The sequence below is a fragment of the Colias philodice genome, chromosome 20, assembly GCF_061535455.1.
Source record: "Colias philodice isolate Cphi_HAF_F1 chromosome 20, ilColPhil1 Martin Lab GWU primary, whole genome shotgun sequence".
Lineage (NCBI taxonomy): Eukaryota > Metazoa > Arthropoda > Insecta > Lepidoptera > Pieridae > Colias > Colias philodice.
This window is the reverse complement of record NC_143105.1, coordinates 4,261,897-4,288,465: the sequence shown is the minus strand read 5'-3', so window position 1 is coordinate 4,288,465 and position 26,569 is coordinate 4,261,897. Positions and strand designations below refer to the sequence as shown.

Sequence of the window (26,569 nt, the reverse complement as noted above, 5' to 3'; positions counted from 1 at the left end):
ACATAATACAAAGATATCATTTTTTATGATTTTATATTTGAACTTTCGCGGGCACAAATCTTCAGAGCGACATATTTATGTCACGTGACTAAAATCGATCCAATGGTTGAGCGCGTCTCGGGTCCATTCAACTCGAATTCGGCCAGAGCGCCGGGGAGGGATACTTCACAACACCGATTCTATTCATACATGGGAAATATTTATATATTTCTGTCTCTTTCGCACATATTGAGAAATAATTAAATGAATGGTGAACGAGTGAAATAGGAATATATTCGAGTGGAAATTATTATGGGCCAGGCCAGTCGCTATGTAGAATTTTTTGGTGTGGGTGTTTTGTCTCGCGATGTCAAACGCTTCAATGATTATTATTTTCAAGTGGATGTAAAAATTAGTGCAAAACGTTGTTAAACTATACAATGTGTGTCGTATTATAGTGTTCGTGGACCTATTTCTTTGTAAAGTGAACAATCGAGTGCAGTGAAGGCAGATAATTATTTGGTGGGGGGGCTGTTAAAATACTACGATAGGATAGTAACAACGTTTTACTACTCGAGAGGTGTTCATAGCGCTCATAAAATTTCTCATCTCGTTGCGAGCGCGATCCGGACTTCCATTTTGTTTTATTATGTGGTTTGGTTGTTTACGCTGTGCATCGTGTTCTTAACAATGGAAAGCGACGGTGAGTTGAGAAGGCGGTATAAGTCTAGCTCATATCGAAACGTTGTCTGCGCATGTAGGCCGCACACGGCTGTAATTTTGCATCAGTGAATAAGTAATGGTATTCGATTTTGTGCACCGTGCGGCGCAGCCGTGGTATCGCCTGCTAAACTGTTGACGTCCATTATTAGTCATAGCTCGTAGGTTCACGCGCTTCAGTGCTATGTGTAACACGAGTGAATATTCTAATTGATTTCGGTCAAAATCTAAGCATGCGCCTGTCATATGCAACCTGCCTACGTACGTACCTCGCGTCCCAATCGCTCTTATCAGCTGATTACACTACATAAATGCATTGGTTGCCTTGCAACTTGAATTGTTTATAAATAATTCTGAACAGCAATGATCCAGCTGCTGCACAGTTGATTACTATGTAAGTAATTCAAGTTAAATTTCATATTTATCTTAAATTTGCCTTTTTTATGGAAATAGTACAGAATTGACATACACATATAAACATAAATTATGATATTTTAATATGATTACAAATTGAAGTTATGAAATACAGAAAAATAATACTATAAGTAATAAGTTTATAAATTCTTATTTAAGCTATTATATCAATCTTTTTGAAATTAGGCTCTATCAAAAGTCTAATTTTAATTATTTATTGGTTACATTTAGTGTGTGATGTAATTAAACTGCAACAAATATTAACGAAGAATACTTCATTCAAAGACCAGGAAATAATGTGCCTCATGTACTTGATGAGAGGAAGTGACATGATTATAATGTTATATTATGTTTTATCCATAATAGTATATATTTATATAATTATTATCATATCATTTCTATGTTCTGTGATCTGTTTATAATTGAAATATTAATAGTAGTTTGCTAAGAAAACCTTCATCATTAACAAATACAGCCGCTTTCATTAAACTCGGCTTTATTCTATGTATATATTCTTATTCCTTACCTAGCAATACTAAAATTTTTATTTATTATTATAACATTTTTATTATTTAAGTTATAAGCATGCATGCATGTTAAATAAATGGATCATTATATTTTTCTCCTGTTTTATAGCCATATTCAAACAAAAGTTCTACCTTTTCTGCCTATAGGTATTATTCAAAATTTTAAGTAGAAACAAATCAACCAAAATTCATTAAAATCCATTTCTCCGTTTCTCATCCATCTTAAATTTATTTATTAAGAAAAGATATAGTCTGAGAGAGTGTATGATGTGTTTTAAATAACTTACATATTATAATATTGTTGAAAAGAAACATTTATTTTTCAAATCTGTATATTTCCTTACTTATTGATAACTAGGTTTCCGCCTGCGGCTTCGCCAGCGCAGTCAAAGAAAAGCCCGCATAGTTACCGTTCCCGTGGGATTTCCGGGATTAAAAGTAGCCTATGTCCTTTCTCGGGTATCAAAATATCTCCATACCAAATTTCATGAAAATTGGTTCCGTAGTTTAGGCGTGATTGAGTAACAGACAGACAGACAGAGTTACTTTCGCATTTATAATATTAGTAAGGATTGATGGTTGCCAGTTTTAAAATAAAACGGCCATTACAAAAATTTATAATTATTAATTATAGATGCTTTCAGCCAATTGTTTATAGGCAACCTATCGCTAATTCCCTGAGAGAATATCTGTAACGTTACTTTTGGTTTTGTACATGTTTTAAAATAATTTGGTCAAAAAATAGACACTAACAGAATCAAGCAGTGAGAACCGGGGCTATTAGGTGCACCATAATGTTTCTTTTTATAGAAAATTTAAAAATCTTGCACTATGAGTAAAAAATGAAATTAGAATGCAAGGTATATTCACACATCTAGGCAGTCGTGTTCTAGGCAGTTCTATTGAAAGTTAGGTTTGGTGTCACATGAGAATTAATTTAAAATCTTAAAAAAATATTTTTATTTTTATTTCACAGTATAGTGTACACTCAGAGTATCTATTGGAATTAATGATTCAATCTCTGCCTTTGCTTGTTAAATAAATAGAAAAAAAAATGACTGAATTAAAATAAAAGATAAATCATTACAGACATTGTGTATGCCACTAAAAAGAGGGATATTTTAACTTATGGCCATACATAATATGTAATATTGAAGCCATAGGTATAAGCTTTCAAAAATGAATATAAAAATGATATTGTTTAAAAGATGACTTTCAATTAGGGTTGCTTTCTTATTGTCGAATTTATGGCCCTTAAATTAGTAAATAATAAAATATATTGGGCTAGTAAATATAATATCAATAATGTATTGGATTTTTAAACAAAATATAATATTATGTAAGTAGATGTAACAACAAAATCAAACCCAAATTCAATGTATGTTTGTTTAATTCATTCACGTTATAATATGTGCAGTGTGCACATAATTTATGTACAGCTAAAGCGCGGACAGGAAATTGTTTCGTGCCGTAAAGAATTCGCTTCAAGTTTTTTAGGACGAAGACAGGACATTTTTTGTCGTTTTGTGTGAAAGGGCTGTATGCCAGACGCGCCAACCATCTGGGAGAAAGTTGTAAGGATTACGCTCCATGCTTTTAAGCTACTGCTAAGCTTGAACGGAAATATGCATCATTGTTTTCCAGCCTTGGCAAGATTCTTTTTTTTTACACGTCTCGAGTGATTTATTAACGTTTCTATAACGTGGGGATAGGTTTTAAGGTTGATGACTTATTATCGTTTTTACGTTGCATTAGTAAACGGATTGAAATTTTTCCGGAGATTCCTCGCTCTACACCTATATGTACTAAAAAAATGTCTACTGACTGTGAAGGGAAGTCATCTGATAAAGTATTAATTATTGTTTATTTATTTACACTTGATCAACTGCGATCTGACTAGAGACGTGCCGTCGCTATAATTTTTTTTAGAGCCAGCACAAATATGGTTAGTACCTAGGTACGTACCTCCTAAATATTTCATGTCCTTAATAATGTACTTATATGTAGATATATGTATTTTTTGCACGTCTAACAGCAACCCCTAATATTGTGATTAACATGTGTAAATATATCAAATGAAGAGATTGGTCTTGAGATAAAAAATAAAATTGCTTTTATCTGTTTTCTATATTTTACAACACATGTGTTAAAACATTGAATACACTATGATAAACATAAAAATATGATTATCAAAGATAAGTAGATTACCATAAAATATGTTAATTGAGATTTCCTAGAACAATGACTCTACTGAAAATTTAAGTTTCAAGAAAAGTATTTTTTTTCTATACCTACCCAAAAAGTTAGTAAGGTTAAGTAGCAGAACGTAAGGATACAGTCCTGTTTAATATCAAATTAATATTAGGAATCATAAAGCCTACTTGAACCTTTCATAGAAATTTGGATAATAACCTCGATCTAGTAAACGTATTGTGTTTTTTTATTATAATTTAAATAGGCTCCATATCGTAAAAAATAATTTCGTTAGTCATGACGAAGCCAAGAATTCCGATGCTAGGTGCGCCGTGCTAGGAGTGTTTTAAAAGTTAATGTACTATAGACACCTATATATTATTGTATTCCTGAATTTAATTTGAGAAGATTTGGTTTTAAAACTCTTTCCCTTTTTGTAGAGTCAATTTTTTCTCTTGTGGAATCAGTGACGAAATTGCGACCTTACGCTAGTACATAATAACCAATTTATAATTCTTCAAAAGTAGACTAGCAAAATGTGTAGAAAAAGACGTGGGTACTAGGTAATTTATCCTCATTTGAAATAAATCGAGGGGAGTCACCCAAAAAAGATTATTAATTTTTTTTTGGAGGCCTTTGCCCAACATTGGGACACTACAGGCTAACGATACAATACACCAAAGATTTTGGAATAACTAAAGGGCATTTTACGTTGTTCCCTATCTCCTGCTGAACTCTGCCATGGATGACACACCATTGGGGGACTGGAACATATTATGTAAATATACAAACAGTACGCGGATATTTTTTCAAAAGACTGGAAATTTTAAAGATGTAGGGTCATATAGATTGGTTCGTATAACCTCAGACTATTTTAGGTCTTTTTTTTATTTGTTGCACGTAACCAGACATTGTGAATCATCATTTGTGAAAAACGTGGTCACGTAATGGTTGTTTGATCTTACATTCAATTGTGAATGTAAATGTTATTGGATAGAGTTTTATTGATAGAGTTGATGGTCAGTATTCGATATGCACCTACGCTTAATATAGCAGTAATTATGCGATATGTGGCCTTCGTTAGAGTAGATATAGGTATATTTTTAATAGATATCTATTAGTTAGTCACTTTAGGACCGTGATATCATACCACAAACTATAGTTCACCAGCTACTGTGGTCGTCATTAAACAATTGATAGACGGTAGACCACATCTATTATAGTACAAAAAAGAGAATAACACCGATCATCCAATTTGGAATGGGTTTTTCTTGATTACAAAATGTGTGCTATGAGACAATCAGATAGGTACTTATCTATTCCTATGAAGAAACAAAAAATGGAATAGATATTGAAGTATAAAGACGTCGGTAGGAGCCAGTAGGTCGATATTATTACTTATATTGATGCTATTCGGACTTCGAATTGTAAAAATTAGGTTAGTCAATGGCCAGCAGCCTATTATCGCACATCACATAATTATTATCAGCCGCTCATTACCGCCGGCCGCGGAACTGCTTTCGTCAATCATTACGCTACTTTAATGTTCTCTGTTGTATGATTGTATCGTGTGGGCGTCAAGGCGTACGTTGTATACGTACTATGCGTTCGTTATCTCCGTGCAAGTGTTTGACTAATGGGCTCTTTTAAGTGTGGATGTGGATTCATAACGCTACGCTTTGAACAAGGTCGTTGGGATTTAGAATGAACATGTTTGAACTTGCTTAGGTCGCTATGAGTAGGTAATTATGAGCTAGAGTCGAGAGCTCTACTGTTTTATAAAGGTTTAAAGTCGCTCTATATCCTCGCTTGTACATTGGATTTGTTATTTGTACAACTCGATATAGGTACCTCCTCTATATCTAATTTGCTTTAGTGCAGTGGATACTTAATATAGGTAATTAGTCATTTTGTTTAATGTATCATTTACAAATGAATAGTGTGTTTTGGCCAGCATGTAGGTAAGTTACAGCCAGCTAAGTTGCAGTTAATTCTTTGTTATTTTTTTTCACGTACCTTAAAAATAATTAGGAAATGTAGGTTGCCTGCTTATTGCTTTCTTTGTAGGCAAATTACCAGACTTTAGTTGTCTATTTTAAATAAAACATTTTAAAGAAGTGAAATAAAGTTGTAGGTAATAGTGTGTCATCATCAATACCCATATTAGTTACAAGAATGAAGAATAGATCTACATATCGTTACGTCGTGTTACGGTTATTTCTAATTTCATTCACTAGAATTTCAACTGTACACATAATATACCTAATATGTATACTTAGATGTTTTGCAGATAAACATTTTTCGCAAGTCACAAACGCGTACGTAGTAACTACCTCATTGAAGTAAATATAATAATATTATTTATTTTAATATACATAGGTTCCTACTCTTATTATGTCGCGATTTGAGGATAATTAGATAGAGCGTTACGTACGTTGATAATAACTTGAATATTATTCATGAATAAATCTCAATTTGAATCCGCAATCACGTAATAGTGTGTTGTATGTACATAAGAGCGAGGGGCATACAATATTAATTACCACGCCCCTATCGTCGGGAGAAAAAGAATAAAACAATTAGTGCTCAACTTCGCTCCAGGTTATTGATCGAGGCTAAGTCTATTTCTATTTAACCGAAAATAGCTGATCTGCTGCTGTGAATATAAATAAATTAGTGTCCGACCGAAACTGGTTTCCAGGCCGAAACCGAAACCGAAACCGAAACCGAATGTTCGGCCGTGGATTCAGTTTCGGCCGAAACCGAAACCGAAACCGAAACTCACGTGGTCAAGTATGAAATTTCTAAAAATACTGAACTTTGGTGCATTTTACCTATTATTTTGCCTTAATTAGGGCATAAAATGAAAACAAAGTATATTAAATTTGTTGTAATCATTTATTTAATATAAAATAAAAAAAATAATATTTTTAAAATATTAATAGTTAATAACAATTTTTATTTTTATTATTTTTTCAAATTAAGTTCTCAGTAAAATCAGTCATCTAAATCAAATCAGTAGGTCATTGTTACTGTTACTTTAAATACTAAGTTTTGGTATTTTGAGATCTTTCTCTTTATTAAAGAGTCTTTAATACTTTGGATTGGTATTTGTACTTGGAATAATAATCAGTCTCTATTATATAATATTATATACTATAATAATCACCTCATATATAAAAATTATAATTACTATTACACCCAGTTCCAATCTCAACATAGATAATCAAAAATTGTTTCCACCAGCGTGGGTCAACCAACGCTTTGACAGCGTCCGTCAAAGCGTTGCCGAGGAAAGCGAAGGCGTGAACGTGTGTGAACTAAGTTCACTGAACTTGCGAAATAAGTTTCGGTTTCGGCAAAAGTTTCGGCCGATTCTGGCCGAAACCGAAACTGCGGCCGAAACTTAATTTTTGGCCGAAACTCAGCCGAAACCGAAACCGAAACCGAACCTTCGGTCGGACACTAAAATAAATATTAAATGCATCTTTGTGTAAAGTTTATACGCTGTTTGATCGTGGTTACATATAAGCTTGTTGCAAACTGTAACTATCATATCTAATTGCTGTTACTCATCGGTTTTCCTCTTTTATTAAAGAATACCGAGTTTTGCTGCCTATTATCTGGCGGTTAGTGGTGGAATTACCTAATAACTATAGTTGATAGTGATCTAAGTTGGCGAAATGAATAGTCTTTCATTAATCTTTCCTAGAGTTCTAGAGAGAATATAAACGGTCCAAGAATATAGACGTTTAAAGCTATCTTGCTGAACTAAGCTTCTTGAAGTCCATTTAAACATGAACTTGAATTATATAAGTTACAAGTTACTTATCTTTTATGGATTCTTTCACTAGTTAAGAGCATGAAGGTACATTGTACAGTAAATTGTAGTTTTACTTATACGCTACACTTCAATGGAGATGGTGAAGTTTATTAACTACTATAAAACATGGATTACCAATCCGAAACATAATTTTGCACGAAAGATTCATACTTATCATAGGAGTTAGTCTTTTGCTGCTGTCGGAGGGTTGCACAGAGCCGTATAATTCTAATATTTATATTTTTTTTAATTAAAAACTTGTAGTAAGTTACATTATTTAAATAATTCACGTTTTGTTTACGTAAATAATTTAATTCAAATTTGAATAAAAACAGTGGTTTCGGAAAGAGGAAAAAATAACAATAATAATAGAGCATAACAGCAAACATGCCATAATATTATCATTATGTATAATTTTGCTCACAAATTTTTGCATAAGGTACCTACCTAGTTGTTATAGTATTAGTTCTGACTTCTGAATAACATAATATTTTCAATTATAGATTTTTTTTTCGAAGTTCATTTCTATGTACCTAGTGGCGATAGTATATGCGGTGAAACGACTCAAGAATCAAATTAAACATCAACCAGGAAAATTCATTTGAACAATAAGATTTTAGTTCTCAATCTCAATAGCGAAATCACGAAAATTACCCCCCATTGTTAGCAACAGCCATACCCGAGGATTATGTTAACGCGAACGATTACGATAAGTTAATTGCGTATAATTTGCAGGCGAGGCGCAATGAGTGACCCGTGCTAGCGGTGATGCAGCGCGCTCAAGCGAGCGGCGCCGCGCAGCCGCAGTCGGCCCCGCGACACTACCGCTCGCACTCGCACCACTACCCGGATATTGATGATCAGGTATGATGTGACACGGGGGGGATAAGCACGATGTAAACCGTTACTCCATACTTATATCAACATGAGGATAAACTAAACATCGCGCCACAATTTTATGCACTCAGGTTTACGGTGTATCGTCAATAACACAACTAACTAGGTACCTACCTATACAGTATACACATATGTAACATGAAATACTAATGAATAGACTGTAGACAATGCAATTGCAATAGTTGAATAACCGCTCGCACTCGCAACACTATTCAGATACTGACAATCGGTTATGAGAATTGGTAAGGAAAAAGCGCACTAATTGGTTCATAGCATCAGAGTCAAACTTGAAATCTTCTGCTGCGACACTCATTGATCATCAGGCATGATAATTGGTGCAGAAAAAGAGCACTTAATTGGATGCAGTATCAAAGCAGTCCCACGAAATCCTCATTAACGAGACATTAAATTTATCATCAGATTTATTAATTGTTATGCAGAGTATAGGCATTGCTTACCTACTTTTTATACGTATGTAGAGTAGTCGGTTTTTTCGCTACATTTTTGTTGACCGGTTTGAAGTTTGAACTTTGGTTTTGGATGGAAAATGTATCGTAAATGGCAAATCAATTTGAGCCAGCTTACACGGTTGTTACGATTTCTTCGGTGGTCAATTAGTAATTTAAATCTTACGGAGAGCTCCTTTATTCTCATTCGATTACCGTATCGGGCCAAAACCTTTTTGATGCGGAGTTTTATATGAAATATTTATGTGAACACATATTCCAAGTTGATATTCCAATTTTCAAAATAAATAATAAGTGCACTTCTCTTTGCTTTGATAATATAATATTTTCCCGTGTGCAGTTGGTTACTCACTGCTGAGATTATTATTGAGCTTTCGAATTACCTACTCTGAACGGTGATAGAGTCACACCTCACACGTACAATTTATCATGGATTCAATCTTTTTTAAGATAGAATTATTTTTATTGGAAAAGTCTATGAACTACAATGGAGTAAATGGAAAAGCAAATTCATACGCAATTTTATCATTAGCACTTCATTGTTTCAGTGCATGTATACCTACTCTATAATTTTCAGTTCATATTCAGTTTTAGTTTTTACCAATTTTGTATCATGCCTCAAACCGCACTACCGGATAATGTTTAATATAAATCATTTATACATTCAGTACAAGTATTTATCGAATAAACTTTGCATAACGTAATGATCGTTTAACCGCCAGTTGAGGAATACGTGATCATTAAGTATTGATTTTCCAGTAGAATTAATTACCTTTTTATCGAAGCTCTATAAAAAAGTGACTGTCGTAAGTACGCGAACCAATTGTGTTTGTAAATTTTAACTGTCTCGCAGTGTAAATTATACCCTACTTTTGATGGTATTTCAATCGTTATATCATTGTATTTTGAGACTGGCAAAATACTATAAATAAATCGATGCAAACCTAATGAAAGTTACATTGTAATAATGGTGATAATAAAACCTACCTAGTTATACTGTCTTGTATTCTGTAGACTAGTTTAAAATAATCGAGCATCATTTAGTTTACAAACCTTGCAATACCTACAATGACATCAACTTTAAATTGATCTTACATTATACAAAATTGAATCTGACATCAACATTTTTTCCGGTTGTCTTTAGAAAAAAACTATATGCACATTATTATGTATCTTTACAGATCCCGGCGTCAGTGATCAGTAGCGTGGGAACGGTTAGTTTATCTCAATCGACGACCAATCCGACGCCGAATATCACAATGGCTAATCCAACCAACCCAAGCAACACGAACAACAATCAGACACCCGCACAACAGACGCCCACGCAGGCGCCCATCAGAACCTTGCCTAAGAAAAGGAAAATAGATCCTTCCGAACTAGAGGAGATTGAGCGGAATTGCATGAACCATATTACTGAAAGGAATCATGTTGCCGTATCGGCGCCGCCTCCCGTCGAATACACGCCATCGACGTACTCGTCAATACTCCAACCGTCGCCTATAGTTCACCGCTCGTCACCGCACGAGTTAAAATCGACAGAATACATTCATTACCCCAATATAGATCTGTCGGAGTGGAGAGATCACAGAGTGCTGGCGAAGCAGCGCGGTATCTACACCCCGGGAGTGATCCGTCAAGCGGAGGGTTGTAAGGTGATCGTCGAGTTGGACGGGCAGGAGAACGAGCCCGTGGAGTACAGTGATATATTCGGTGCGAACAAGTACGACGTGATTAGTGACGCTAGCCCCCAGTTGAGCCATTTGTCTATCGGCTCCGCGTGTGTTGTGAGAACTGATTCGAGCCGGGAAAGTGTGCAAAATGTGTTTGTGGAAGGTTTTGTGTTCGAAGTGCATAACTCGCCGATTAGGATCCGTGTGCGGGTAAGTTTTATATAACTTTGTATGCGTCAATGTACGGGATTATCGGTATACAACCGTAGGAGTGTACTTCATTATATTAGAGGCACAACTCGCAAATGCGAATTATGTGGAGCTCTAAACAAGTTTTACTCGAGCAGGAAAAAGGGTTCGACATTCCTTTGAATGTATTGACATGCTGAATGTGAATGTCTATCAAAATGAAAACCTCCATTATTTAAAAACAAATTGGAGAGAATTCTTTTGAGTACATAATAAGGGTAACGTTTTTCTCTATAACTAACTCTATTGACTAAATATTTTTTCTAAACTTGTTACTTAAAACATTATTACACAAAGGCATTTTTTTGCTCTCTGGTCCTATTGGTCTTTGCGTGATCATATTATAATATAGCCTTCGTCGATAAAAGGACTATCTAATCTAATAGTAAAATAGTTATAGTGAAGTATAGATAATTAGTGAAAAAATGTGTGCGTGTACTAGTGTAGGTACACACGTAAGAAGTGAAACTTCTTTATGTCCTTATTTTTCAAAAAATAATTTACTATATGCAACTTTACATAAATACGTCGAATCACGCGTGGTAGGGATAAGAAAAAGATGGCGCGTAACGGAAAAATGTCACGCGTAACGAAAAAATGTTACACTAAATTTTTTTCTAACCCCGATAAAGAAGTTTCACTTCAATAATTAGTTAATATAGATTAGCGCGTTCAATCAAATATACAAACAAACTCTTCAGCTTTATAATATATTTTATGGCCTAAAATTTTGTTTTGAGGTAATTTTATACCAACCCAACTTTTTTTTAATCAAAATCACACAAACACGTAACAAAACAGGTGATAGAAGGCGAGAACATGTCAAAGGATACGGTGGAGGTGAAGCGGGCGGACATACGCCTGCTGCAGCCGCCGTGGGCGGACGAGCTGGAGGACGCGGGCACGCACGCCGCGAGCGCTATGGCGCCGCATATGCGTGTGCACCCGATAGCTACCGTGCCGGTGGGTGAATAGAAAAAAAAGCATTATAATACTGCGGTATATCCTACTATGCTAGGAGATAACTAAATACCAAAAAGTACTTAGTACAGTAAAAAAATCTTCATTTTGACTCAACGTAAATACGTCGTAAATAAAGACGAAGCTAACGATGCTCCTCCATCTAAATTCCATCAAGATGTTTAAACTTCAGAGCATGCGAATAAATAAGCCTTTTTCTGGCCCAGGGGGGGGTAGTTGTATGATTTGTATAATATGTCCAATTCTGATTTTATACTTCCATATTTCTATCTATTGCCACGCCAACTGATCAACTCGCATTAGTTTTTAAATGACGCAGTGTAAAACAAAATAATTTGGAAAATCCAAAAGTGCACGCCTCATATTTTTTTTTAATAAATATTTATTAATTATTATTTTTGTTTATTTAATAACAATTAAACCACATCGAATCAGACCCTGAAAAATGAAAGGGTTCTATTCCTGAGCATACTCAAGCGTAAGAGAAAAAAAAAGACTCAATTAGTAAAGTATTTCGGTCGCTATCGTGTTAACAAGAAAAAGGATCCGCACATACAGACACACGGACGTCCAAGACAGAACTTTTTTAAACTGTTTTTTAACTAGTTTAAATAACAAAAATGACATCAAAAATATCATTAACGTTAAAAATAGTGTTTTTTCTTAATATGTGTGTGTATGTATTATCTTACAAGTACAATGTATGATACATAAAGACATTTTAAGTTTGAAAAATCAGATGTTTTGCGCGAAGTGACAGTAGTACCCACCTCAACGCTTCGCTTATGAGGCGTGCAAAAGTGTGCAGTTTTTGTTGCTAAAAATTCGTCACGTGCTTTAATATATATCAAGGATTCTATGAGATAACCTCAATTTGAGTATGCCGTTTAAATGCATTTTTTCGTACTGTTATAAAAATGTAATGAAAACGACTTGTTTTCGTGCTATGCTAAGCTACGTCGTAAATCTTATATTTTTTGGTACCTTTACCCTCATCATACTTTTTTTTCCATTAAAAGAGTTCTAGTCTGTATAGTTTTCATATTGTATTTCCAGTACTCAATGGGCGAGCACTTCGTGACGTCATCGCCCATGGCCGGCGCGGGCCAAGTGGTGACCGTCGGCGCTTTGTCCAATGGTTCTAGACCTTTCGACGACTATGGAGAGAGTGATGACGATCTGCCACGGGAGGATATCATGTTTCCCACTGATGCTTCGCATATGGGTAAGTTTGGATTGAGGCAGGGAATTGATGGAAATATAGATGGGCTGCTCTTTAATCTATGTGATAAAATTGTTGAAAATCAGGGTAGGGATCTTTTTTGTATCGTTCTTACTTGAAGATCAAGAGTGGGATCAAGAGGAGGAGATATTATTTTCGTAATGACATGTACTAAATAAGCCCTAGGCTAGCATAATAATTAATAATGTATGTTCTCTTTTTAAAATATCTTAGATTTTGGATAAAACCCACGAAGATCTCAAGAATTTTAATGGCATAAAATGTTGAATCAAAATATTGGCAAGAAACAGACATAAATTGTGAATGCTGAAACTATATTAATAGAGAAATAAATTCAAAATGATAAATGATATTAACAATCCAATTTAAATTTTATTTAAGTAAAAATAAAGTCAGTAATATAAATATTGTTGAATTCAGATTGCAGCAACAGCAAACGCAGTAGTCTACAGAGCAGAGGCAGCACTTCAAGTCTCATTGAGGGGAGTCTCACCCCACGATCTCAACCGCCTACACCCAGGTAATTAGTATTAAATTCGTCAATTGTTAGAAATGTATTTAAATATCCCTTATTTAATGGTGCTGTAGTACAACATTAGGTATATAAGTAATTGGTAGATCAATTTGTGTTTTTTTTTGCAAAATGTGAAAAGCTGTTCTGTGAATTACAATAATAAGAGTTAGATGATTCTTACGAGCTAATATGAAAATATATTTTAAGAACAGACCACTAATTGGATCTGTATTGCTGGTACATATTGATTTATGTACTATTTATATTGTTCATATTTCAGTTAAATATGAACTTTACTTATTGGCAATGAACTGGAATCTAGTCAGGCGAAGAAATAACAATTTATTCAATTTGATACTAGCTTCGCTCTGCGGTTTTACCCGCGTGGCTTCGCTCCTGTTGGTTTCAGCGTGATGATATGTAGCCTATAGCCTTCCTCGATGAATGGGCTATCTAACACCGAAAGAATTTTTCAAATCGGACCCGTAGCTCCTGAGATTAGCGTGTTCAAACAAACAAACTTTTCAGCTGTATAATATTATAGTATAGTATAGTTTCCAATTTTACTTATCATTTATCATACTTAAGACAGTCCTGTATCCGTCGTTTCACCATAAACAAATACTGAGCATTTTGGACTATAACTTACTAGATCTCAAGCAGCCACCCCGCACAAGTACAAAAAGGGCGACGTGGTCTCAACCCCCACGGGTATACGCAAGAAGTTCAACGGCAAGCAGTGGCGGCGGCTCTGCTCCAAGGACGGCTGCACTAAGGAGAGCCAGCGTCGCGGGTTCTGTTCCCGGCACTTGTCGTTGCGGGGTGTCGCAAGGTCGTCGAATACTCCGCTCGCGCAGGGCTCTGCGCATACGCCGCAGCAGAGGTATGGGGAGGGGGGAAAAATGTAAAAAATGGGGGATGAAAAGTAATTTAAAAAAGTAGAAAGTAAAAATTCACAATTTATATGTTCTTTAAACAGCATGTTTATTTTCAAAAAAAATACTGAATACCAAAAATATGAGCTAGAAAAATAGTAACAGAAAAAATGGATGAAGATAAAATTAACGATTTATATGGTCTTTCAAACAATAATAATGTCTATTAAAAAAAAAAACTGGATGCAAAAAAGAAAGACATTGAAATAATGAAGATTCGTTTATTTTCTAAAAAAAAAAACGTGTAAGTAGGTAAAAATGATCCTAGCGTAGCCATGTTTGAAAAAAAAATACATTCATTTAAAAAAAAACACACAATATGTTTTAAAGTATGTTCTATTTAAGCTGTAAATAAATTTTATTGCATCTGTATTGTCTATAAATGATATTACTGTCAGCCTATGTTAATTATACTGTTAAGGTAGTTGTTAATTAAACTTGAAAGTTCATAATATCATGTTTATCAGGAGCAGCAGCAAATCTCTATCATCTAGCGGTACGGGTGTAGAAGGCGACGAAACGTCACGCGAATCGGACACCACTCCGCCTAACTATCGCGTCACTGGGCGATTTGATCCCGATGAAACGGAGGCTGCTAATATGCTTGGTGAGTTTTGAAAGTGTTTTTTGTAGTTTAATACTTATTGTTATGAGTAATGTGAGTTAGACTGCTTTAAAATTTAATATGAAAACGAAAAAAATATATATTTCAGCAAAAAATATGAACCGAGTTTTTTCATCACAATTGAAAAGAGATTACCACTAATATATAGTAGTAATAGTTGCCCCAGCAGACGTTGTTCTGCCTTATTGACCATTCTGATATTTTCTCTCCTAATCTATTAGTAAGGCGACGATATTAGTATCTTTGAATCTTGTCAAATAAGTTTCACTTTTGACACGTTACATACGCTCGTTTTTTTGACGTGATAACGTTTTTAAAATCGTTTTAGTCGGGTGACATGTTCAGAAACTTGTGTCACACCTCACGAGCGCGATCGCAGGTATAACGAGAGAGAGACGGACCGATCTCCCGTCTCATCTCGAGCGCTGCCACCAATAAGACGTTATCACGTAAACATCTCGATCGTAAACCTACTTTACAAACAACCAATTTTTTTTAAATTGAAACATAACATGTATGTGTGTGTTTAGTATCGCTGGGCAGCTCGCGGTCGGGCAGCCCGGGCGCGTCGCCGGTGGGCGACAACGTGTTCGTGCCGATCTCGTCGCCGCAGCCGCCCGCCACGCACAAGCACCCCTCGCTGCACCACCTCATACGGTAACTGTCACTCACTCACTCACTCACTCACCCACTTACTCACTCACCCACTCACCCACTCAATCAATGAATTAAATCAATAAATCAAATCAAATCAAACCAAACCAAATCAAATCAAATCTACTCTTATAATTTATTGTGCACCATAGAGACAAGTACAAATAAGAATAGCTACACAATTTGAATAAAAGTGCACAACAGATCTTATCGCTAAAACAGCGATCTCTTTCAGACAACCTGTGGACAAGAGACACTCTATAATTGATAAAAATTAAAAACAGAGCAAGAGATGCAATAAAAAAAAATCTGATTTATTTATATTGCGGCGTGTATTCCAAACAACGCTGTCCCTATGACGTATATTTCTATTGTACATGTATGTGTGCTGCACGTAAAGATTGTATTGTAGTGTGTGCATTAATATTAATTTATAATATTTTTATATTACAGACCAGAATTGGTTCGTCCGGGTAGAGTCAGCTCACCAGTCGGTGGAGTGGCCACGAGCGTCATACGAGTGTCGCCGGCACCAACTTATCACTATCAGGTATTTTTTTTAAATAATATAGTTTTACATAAACAAACTCGGATCTTAGTAGCTCTATGTATAATAACAATGCGTTCAATAGCAATGAATGAAGCTTTCATTTACCCTTTCAGCAAAAGTTATAAAGATTGATATTCTTTACATGCAGAATCAGATAAAAGTATCTTCAATAAACATTATTTATTTATTTATAACTCTTTATTGCACAAACTAAAATATGACATTAATACATAAGAAAGGCATAGTTTGTACAAGAGGCGGCCTTATTGCTAAGCAGCAATCTCTACCAGGCAACCTGATGGAAAGGAAATGTATGAAGTTAATGGGATAGTGCAAAAAGTATTTACCATGTGTTTTAATAGAATGTAATATTAAACTAGCCTCTTCGTAGTAAACTGTTATATTTCTTGTGATTTGTGTTTGATTTTTACTGCGAATAAATTCTAATTCTATTATATTCTAAACAGGTGGAAAGCCGCAACGGCCCCAGTCACCAATCCACGCCGTCAAATATAATCGGCATCCAATCAAGTCTACAAAGCAGCATGCAATCCAACTTCACACCGCCCACACTCCAATCAACTCCAAACCTTTCCTCAAGCATATCCATAATAAACAGCATAAACCCGAGCTTAACGAGCATTGCCAACACAATACGCAAAACAGAAGACAGCCCTCACAATCTCGTCCTACATAGAAGTATACCGTCCAATGGCGACATGTATAACAACCAACCGTTGCACTTGAGAAACGGTATCCATGAATATCGGCGGGAAGAAGTGACGTCACCGCTCGGTGGCCATGATAACTTTCAAACGAGACGAGTCCCAGAGTACGAAGAAGAAGAAACCGCAGTGCAGCAAAATGATTGTCACCGTCAGGAGGAAGAGGCCAAGCGTTTAGTGAAACCGGCGCCGATACAAGCTCGCTTCGTGTCTTTACTCGATGCTGAGGCGAAGGATTCGGTTAAACGCTTCTATGTGATACCGCAGAACTCGATTGAGAAGAAGATCGTGCTAATAAAGAACGAACCCCCGGATTCTGTGCAAGTAAGTTGTGTTTGTACTGGCTTATTTAAAAGTTTTATTTATTTATCTATTGTACAAAATATCAGAAAACTATAGTATGCAAAAAGAAGTAGGTAGTATAACAAAAACATAATTTGCAAAAAAAGGCGGCCTTATTGCTAAACAGCAATCTCTACCAGGCATCCTGACGGGAGAAGAAATGCAAGAAGAGGAAGAAAATTGTATTTTTTGTTCGTTTAAGTTCCTACTGGCAATGTAGAATTAGTACCTACAAAATGTTTTATTTATGTTCGATACGTTTTTAGTTTCTAAAATATCGCATATAGTTGAGTTGTATCCTATTTGAATTTGTATTCTATTGTCAAAATATTATATTTGATTGCTTTATAAATAAAATTATACCATATAATTATGTGCTGGCAAAATAACTCACTAAATATTAATTAAATTATTAACTTATTATTATCATAGCATTGATATTGATTTATCCTTATTAGTTTTCGAAATGTCCATAAAAGGTTTTTACTTATGTATATTAATTAATTTTGGAGTTTCCACATGAGGCAATGGATAATATTGCTTCCAATTCAACTATAAACTGTACATTTGTTTATAGAAAAAAAGAGCGTGAAGTGAAACTTCAGAAGTGAAACTTCTTTGGCAAGATTCAAATATTCCAAAATCGTCGCATACGTTACGGTATTGCCATTACTATAAAGAAGTTTCACTTCAATAACAATGTTAAATAAATATTCTGGTAATGTATGCAAGTTTATACAAAACAGATGCACTGTTGTTAATATGTTTTACGTTACAGATAGATCACAAAACGCATCAGCTAACACAGCACGTAAACAACGACGCCGAGACGGAACAACGCAATATTGATAATGGCGATCATGTATGTACATGCACTTTGTTATTAACACTTTGTAAAGTATCTTTTTGTCAATTTGTGTGTTGTGAAAATGGTAATGAAAGTACAATTTGTATTATTTGTTGGTGTAGAGTAGGATTGATTTATACGTCATAGTTGCATTTTTTTTTTCTACAAAAGATGAGATACAACCAACGGCTATTTGTATAAAAAAAGAAAAAAAAATGTCTCCAGGCTTGAGGTTACTTTCTTGTAGTACATATTCATTAAGTTAGGATCTACATGCCTTATAATACTTTGATTATTTGTCGTATTGAAAAAAGGGTAATAATTATTATACATATTTTATTTAGACTATAGCTATGACATTTGTTATTTGCAGGTAAATAATGTGAATAGTAGTGCAGTAATAGTACACCCCAGTCAACTTTTGCCCGTCCTGCCTCCCCCCACTTCGCACACTGCTATAATTGGTAAGACTATTTCCGATTTTTTATAGAGGCTATATCGTCTTAAGCGCTTTGATTTGATTTTCATTATAAATTATATTTTAGTCAATATTGGATACAAATTTAAATTGCTTATTAATTTATTCATCGTGCGTGCTCTTTTGTCAGCAAATAACACACTTAAATCAGTTTATTATCACTGGTTAATAATAACAAAAATTATCAATTCGCAAATTTTTAAACGTGATAAAATAATTGAAAAAATAATACAACATGCGCGAGTTTACATATTGACAGCCGCTTGCGCGAATCAACTTCCTAAACACTTTACATACTGTGAGCAATAAAATAATTGTTTAAAGAAGTCTATTATCGAGCGTTTACACGTTGACAGCTACTTGCGCAAGTCAACATCCTACCACCAATTTACATATTAACTTGAATCCCACAGTATCAACGAGCGGAGTGAACGGCGCAGTGTTCCCATGGCAATCCCTAGTGCCGTGGTTACGGGCCAGTTCCCCGCCCCCCGCCGCGCCAGCACAACCCCCGTCCCCACGCACCCCACGCACGCCCCACACCCCACACACCCCACACACGCCCCATACCCCACACACGCCGCATATCAAGAGCGAGGAGCAGATCAAGACTGAGAGTAATGGTAAGCTATTAAAACTAATATACAGTGCGGAAATTTTTGATGGGCCCTAGAGGGAAATAATATACTGGAGATAGCAAATTTGCTATATTTGATAGCTGAAAGAACCTTTATTTCAAAACATTCCTTTATTTTTAAAAAGAAATAGTAAAATTTGTTATTTCATGCTTCAAATCGACACAAATAGGTCCTAAACAAGTTCGGTGTGGCGTACCGCTCTATATGGAGTGACATTATAATACCTATAGAATTCTAGAATAGACTTTATTGTTATTTTTATCAGATGCTTTACTGGATTTTCCAGTGTTTTTTTTTTAATAAATATAAAATATATTTTATCTACAAAAAGGAATATATTATGGGCGTACAACATGAAATCAACATGAGTGGTCCCCAAAATTGTACATATATTTTGAAATCATTCTACCTACATCTAAATAATTTGCAAAAAGTACAGATACACATTTATTTAACTTCATTATGATATTAGTACATCCTCCCAAAACAATCTATGATAAACTTTTCTTTATACAATTTTTAATCACACTTATAAATTTATGTAATGCAGATACAGTAACATCAATGTGCACGGACGACGACGACGAAGTGTTCGAATGCGAAGATTCTGGAACAAATGGTGGAGATAATACCAACAATCGGCGCTCGCAGAGCCTGTCCTCGCTGAACCAGCCTGGAGGACCTGATAAGGTGGGTTTTGGATTTGGTTTATACTGTTATGTTGGTATTTGGACGTTTTTATTGCGTAAATAATTGTTTATGATAAAGGGATTATTAATTTAATGAGTTACATAATATTCCTATGTGTGAATAATAATTAATATTTTGTTATTTATGAAAGAATATTGGTAACTAAACTTGATCTGGTCTTGAATTTTTGGGTGGTAAAGAGTGAGAGGTGGTTAAGAGTAACAATTTTTTTGCGCGTATAAACCTTTTAATTTTGCAAAATTTCAAATTCATATAAAAACGCGTTTAATTCTATTCAGTTTAGTAAACAGTTAAGGTAATAGCGTGTTAAATATGTTAGCGACCAATAGGAAGGCGCTATAACGCGATGATGCGTTGCTCGATCACTCGTCGCAGCTGCTTAGCAAAGTTTTATTTAACCCATTGAGGCCCAAGCGGCCCGATCGCTCCCAGACACAATAGATTTTCTATTGTGTCTGTGGTTCCGGGGCCTGAGTTATTAATATGAAAATTGTTGCGTCAAATAATACACATTTCATTTTTCTACAGAAGGAGCGTCGAATCCGTCGTCCAATGAACGCGTTCATGATATTCTCGAAACGGCACCGTCAAATGGTGCACCAATTACACCCGAACCAGGACAACCGTACGGTCAGCAAGATACTCGGCGAGTGGTGGTATTCGCTGAAACCGGACGAGAAGCAGAAGTACAACGAGCTGGCTAGCGAGGTGGGTGGGGGTGGGATTCTCTAGTGGTAGATGTGCACTAGTTCTACATAATACACCCACAAAATACCTAAAAAATTTGTTGTCTGTATAGTCGGTTTACTGACGATAATTGAACGTGACAACGTCCTATTGTGCTTCTTTGTCGCTTGAATTTCAAGCCTTACATGGAACGCCTCAGAGCGAGGTAACGCCGCATGAGTCATGTTTTTTCGTGCGTGCAGCCGGCTCTATCGAATTATAAGACGTTGTCACGTTAAAAAGTACGTGTGTACCAAGACACGTATCAGAAGTGAAACTTCTTTTGTAAGATTCAAAGATACCAAAATCGTCGCCTTACTCCAAGATGTGGCGGTATTGCCACGACGCGACTTAGAAATTTTATTCTCATCGCGTCTAAACAACTTTCACTTCAAAAATCTTTTTTGACATACAGTACCACTTGTCAATTAATTTTCTTCCTGTCTAACGTCATAATAACGCAATTTAATGTTGATATTTTATTTGTAGGTAAAAGAAGCTCACTTTAAAGCGCACCCCGAGTGGAAATGGTGTAACAAAGACAGGCGCAAGTCGTCCAGCAGCAGGGACCCAACGGGATCTATGCCCCAGGTGAGTTTTGAAAACTTAAATATAATAGTAACAGTTTTTTTTGTTTATTATACCATATTTATAAAAAAGGAGGACGTTCTCAATTCGGCCGGTATATTCTTTTGGGCTTGTGCTATTTCTTTTGTGTACAATTGTTTTATTCAATTATTACACGTCCTAACTTAATTGTAAATAAATGTCTATAAAAATATTTTTGAAATTGATATAAAAGCAGTGTTCAATAAAGTATATTTTTGTATAGCACACGACAACTTGAAAGTGATGTTACTACGCCATTGTCACAAAAGAACTAACTATAATATCCATAATACAAATGAGAACCCTGAATTATATTATTACTAGCTGCGCTCCACGGTTTCACCCGCGTAGCTCCGCTCCTGTTGGTCTTAGCGTGATGATATATAGCCTATAGGCTTTCTCGATGAAAGGGCTATCTAACACTGAAAGAATTTTTCAAATCGGACCAGTAGTTCCTGAGATTAGCGCGTTCAAAAAAATAAACAAACAAACTCTTCAGCTTTATAATATCACTAGATTTCCGCCCGCGGCTTCGCCCGCGTTTTCAAAGGAAAACCCGCATAGTTCCCGTTCCCGTGGGATTTCCGGGATAAAACCTATCCTATGTGTTAATCCAAGTTACCCTCTATATGTGTGCTAAATTTCATTGTAATCGGTTCAGTAGTTTTTACGTGAAAGAGTAACAAACATCCATACATCCATACTTACAAACTTTCGCCTTTATAATACATAGTATTAAGATTAAGATTAAGATAGTATAAACTTTTTTCCGATTATGCAGAGTCCCCGCACCCCATCGGATGTGATGAACAGCGGCTTATCACTGAGCGGCGCGGAAATGATGAACACGAACACATACGCACACGTTGCGTCGCCGCAGCTCAGCGATGATGAGCCGATGGTGAGGTTTTATCATTATTGTTTTGAGTCAAAATTTGTAAAAAATTTCAAAATTTCAAAATTTCAAAATCTTGCTTTTTTTCGGTATTTTGCTGTTCTGCAATGTGTCGATACTTATGCAAAGTAATTAGCTAGGTGTAGGTATGTAAAGTAATTAGCCTGGTTTAAACCAATAGGTTTAAACCAGGTTTGTTTTATTGTTACGTATTGAAAACGTTGAATTATTATTATTGAAGCTAACGTACGGTACTTATAATTTTTAATCGCCTTGTACTAAAATTTATGTCCAAACATGGAATTTTGATTTTGTGTATAATAATTTTTCGTACCTTCCCGTTCGAACATTCATATTTCTTTTTAACAAAAAAACAATAATAACTAATCAATTCGTACCACAGATAACACAAACAACAGAAGAGCCTCCACCTGCACCGCAGACCACAAACGAGATAGACCTCAAGTGCCCGGAGAAAGTGAACGATTCGGACTCGGAAGGCGTCGAAACTAGAGAGTACATCACGCACCATGATCATACACGACGACCGAAGGCTATTAAAGCTAGGTGGGTTATAGCTGTGTTTATTGGAAATTGAACTTTATTGTTTAGGAGATAAGATTGCTTTTTGGTTGATTATTTTTATTAATTCATGTTGGCAGTTTCTAAGATTTCATAAAAAGTGCCAAGTAATTTTTTATGTTGTTAAGTTGTGGTTTTAAATTAACAAGATCTTAAAAAGTGTATCATCACAGCAAATCTATGTTTATTAAATTTATTAAATCTATGTTTATTTAATCGACTATAAAAATTGACGAGATTTTGAAATAAAATTAATGGTCTTAAAAAAAGGAAATGTTTAGCTCATGATACGATAATAAAAAAGCTTACTTATGAAAGTCACTCAAGTATCTAACCTTTTTATACAGGGCTGGTTCGTCGGACAACTTGCTCGGTATAACGGCTTCGAGTCCCGGCGGCTCCAAGGTGTTCCAGCCAACTGGCGGTGCGTTTAAATCTACGCACGCTGATAATGGTAATTACATATATGTTTTAGGTATATTATAAAAATAGCAAGATAGTAAGTAAAATATAGTAAATTATTGGTATAGCTTTATTTAATAGTCAACTCTTTTTGTTCAATGATTGACTGGAATTTATTGAACACTACTTTTATATAAATGAATAACATTTCCTATCCTATAAATAAATAAAGTTGAATAGGCATGACGAAAGATTTTCAAAACCTCTTCCATAATGTGTGTATACGTTTATTAAACAAGAAAAACCCTATATTTCGCTAATATACTTAAATTTAACGAAGATAAAAGCCATTTTTCAAAAAATATTTATTATCTGTGCTAAAACAACTCACAGGTGTCATGGCGTAGGCGTGACGTCACTCTTACGTAAATACGTAATTATCTGTATGCATAGCGAAGTAAAATTAAACAAATATTTAATTATAAAGTGTTATAGAATCTAATTTCAAAGTTTATAAGTGGTGTGCAGTATTGCAATGTGATTCTACATAAAAATAATACCCAAAAAAAGTGTTAGTAATTGTTTAAAGTGAGAAAATAATATGAAATGATTGTATAAATTTGACGCAGAGAAACCCGAACCACATATTCGTGAATTCGCAATTATATTTCTGTTCTGAGTCGATAAAGCATACGTGAAAAAATAGAAAATAAATAAAAATGCGTATTCGTAACAACAAAATACACCTGCCGTGAAGTTGTTGTGAGTTGTTTACGTAGACGTGACGTCACGCGTGTTTTAGTCAAAATGGCCGACTGCAGAATTTCAATGTTTTATTTTATTGATAATCTCATTAATCTTAATGTTTTTAATATTTCTAAGTCACTATTTTTAATTTATATATTATACATATTCCCTTAAAAACACTAATTCGAACATTTATGGATACTGTCGTCATGCCTATTATCTTTTGTTCAATTTTAGTTCGAACTTGGCCTATTTTCTTTGTCCATAATAAGTTTTTATTTACTTTAAACATTGATTTTAAACATAATTTTGCGATGTGAATCCTTATTCCCGATATACTATTTGGAATAGCTGAAGCGCTTTCATTTCACGAGTTTCACCGAACAACATATTATACCTAATCTAATTACACAAGCAGAACCAATCACAATCGCACATTTCCCAGGCGACACGCACCGCCAATGGACGGCGTTCACAGCTGTGAAATCGACCAATCAGAGCCAAGCTCCGAACCCACACACAAGCACGCAGAACATCACGAGCAGCGTGCAAGGCATCACGCTGAACGCGCAACCCATGTCGACGCAAGCGGCGTTGGATAACGCGATAGCGAGTATTATCAGGTTTGTGTAAGCGTTTTTGACGTGACAACGTCTTATAATTCGATAGAGCCGGCTGCACGCACGAAAAAACATGACTCATGCGGCGTTACCTCGCTATGAGGCGTTCCATGTAAGGCTTGAAGTGCAAGCGAGAGCGCGGAACGAGCGACAAAGAAGCACTATCGGACGTTGTCACGTTCAACTTTCGTCAGTAAACCGATTTTACAGACAACCAAATTTTTTATGTATAAACTAGCTTACCGCCCGCGGCTTCGCCCGCTTTGTTTAAAACCTAATAAATTATATACTAAAACCTTCCTTTTGAATCACTCTATCTATTAAGGGCTGATTTTTCAATCCTTGGTTAAAACTTATTCGTCGAATAATGTATGAAACTACCATTTTAAAAACGTATTCTAATTGCCCGTATTTGACAGTTTACGTGACATTTTAATATTATCGTGTAATACTTTATTGGATGGATAAGTTTTATCCAAGCATTGAAAAATCGGCCCTAAAAAAAATAACCATCCAATCCCACTTATTCAATTTCTAAAATAAATAATCTGTTTCTTTATATAAAATAATATCTTTATTGTATAACCAACAGCCCGCCCGCGAGTAGTGGTGTGCAAGTGATATCGACCGGTGTATCGATGCCGCAAACATCGACATCGACAAACGCTCTTAGTAACGCACTACTCAAGAGCGTGACGCTGGTCAATCGGAATATGGGCGATAATAAGCCTTCAGGTATGTGTAATGTTTTAACTTTTACTGAAATATATACTGTAAATGTTTCACCGATATAGCATTAGAAGAAGCATTTAAAGACTTTTATGATTATTAATTTACAGTAAATATTAATGGAATATTTCTTTATGGTAACACTGTTAACTTTAAGTTATTCTAACGTTGTCAAAAAAACGTTGCTTAAACAGTTATATGTTATGGAATTGTTTCTTTTTGTTTTCAATTATAAAAGACGTATGCGTCCTGGTTCTGAAACATAATTGTGACTAACGGATAAAACCTGAAGTGGATATGTAATCTTTACTTTTTCTATGAATTTCGTTCTATCCATTCTTACGTCTATAATTTTTGAAGCAAATACATTTGCCATTATCGTCAACATATTAATGTTGTTATTCATTCCTAGGTCCAATAACCCTATCAGTGGACGCATCAGGCAACTTATTCATCAAGGCAAGCCAACCGCCAGAACCACCTTCCGATGGGCACACCAACCAGCTGCACTATGTTTTGCAGCGGCTTTACGTGCCTTCGTTCACTGGTGAGAATTATTATTTAGTGTTTATTTATTTATTGACGTGACAACGTCTTATAATTCGATAAAGCCGGCTGCACGCACGAAAAAACATGAGGCATGCGGCGTTACCTCGCTCTAAGGCGTTCCACGTTAGGCTTGAAGTGCAAGCGAGAGCGCGGAACGAGCGACAAAGAAGCACAATGGGACGTTGTCACGTTCAACTATCGTCAGTAAACCGACTTTACAGACAACCAATTTTTTTTTAATAATGTAGAGTGGGATTAGATTTACTTTTTTGTGTTTAATGAGAATTTTTGTTTTCGAAAATAAAAGTATAATAAGATATTTGTTATAACATTAGACATATTGCTAATGAAAGGCCTATTGAGGTTCAATTGTTTTGATGAGAAGCTGAATGTAATGGACACTGAAAGATTTTTATTCTTTGTAGTTTTATTTATAGGTATGTACTGTATAAATAGCACCAATCCGTAGCAAAAACCGTAATAGTAAATATTTTATTTTTATTTTTAGACTATTGATAGACTAGTAAC

The 26,569-nt window shown here is 35.2% G+C and overlaps 1 protein-coding gene across 2 annotated transcripts in view; it reads left to right on the top strand.

Moving 5' to 3' along the window:
* The first annotated feature begins 277 nt into the window (after window positions 1-277).
* cic (Putative transcription factor capicua) overlaps window positions 278-26,569 on the top strand; it is a 36,457-nt gene continuing 10,165 nt past the window's right edge. Inside the window, exons 1-23 of one of the 2 annotated variants that reach the window (XM_089707912.1) lie at window positions 278-682; window positions 8,392-8,520; window positions 10,202-10,900; window positions 11,741-11,902; window positions 12,977-13,145; window positions 13,584-13,683; window positions 14,330-14,560; window positions 15,080-15,219; window positions 15,768-15,894; window positions 16,345-16,441; window positions 16,909-17,490; window positions 18,287-18,370; window positions 18,729-18,819; window positions 19,247-19,456; window positions 20,022-20,161; window positions 20,711-20,890; window positions 21,398-21,499; window positions 22,299-22,418; window positions 22,816-22,979; window positions 23,342-23,448; window positions 24,589-24,766; window positions 25,356-25,498; window positions 25,905-26,039. In XM_089707912.1, the coding sequence (XP_089564038.1) occupies window positions 8,425-8,520; window positions 10,202-10,900; window positions 11,741-11,902; window positions 12,977-13,145; window positions 13,584-13,683; window positions 14,330-14,560; window positions 15,080-15,219; window positions 15,768-15,894; window positions 16,345-16,441; window positions 16,909-17,490; window positions 18,287-18,370; window positions 18,729-18,819; window positions 19,247-19,456; window positions 20,022-20,161; window positions 20,711-20,890; window positions 21,398-21,499; window positions 22,299-22,418; window positions 22,816-22,979; window positions 23,342-23,448; window positions 24,589-24,766; window positions 25,356-25,498; window positions 25,905-26,039 (4,057 nt within the window). In that variant the 5' untranslated portion in view covers window positions 278-682; window positions 8,392-8,424. Of the gene's footprint in view, window positions 683-722; window positions 1,094-8,391; window positions 8,521-10,201; window positions 10,901-11,740; window positions 11,903-12,976; window positions 13,146-13,583; window positions 13,684-14,329; window positions 14,561-15,079; window positions 15,220-15,767; window positions 15,895-16,344; window positions 16,442-16,908; window positions 17,491-18,286; window positions 18,371-18,728; window positions 18,820-19,246; window positions 19,457-20,021; window positions 20,162-20,710; window positions 20,891-21,397; window positions 21,500-22,298; window positions 22,419-22,815; window positions 22,980-23,341; window positions 23,449-24,588; window positions 24,767-25,355; window positions 25,499-25,904; window positions 26,040-26,569 lie in introns of those variants that run through there. The other variant, XM_089707913.1, reaches the window with a different exon arrangement.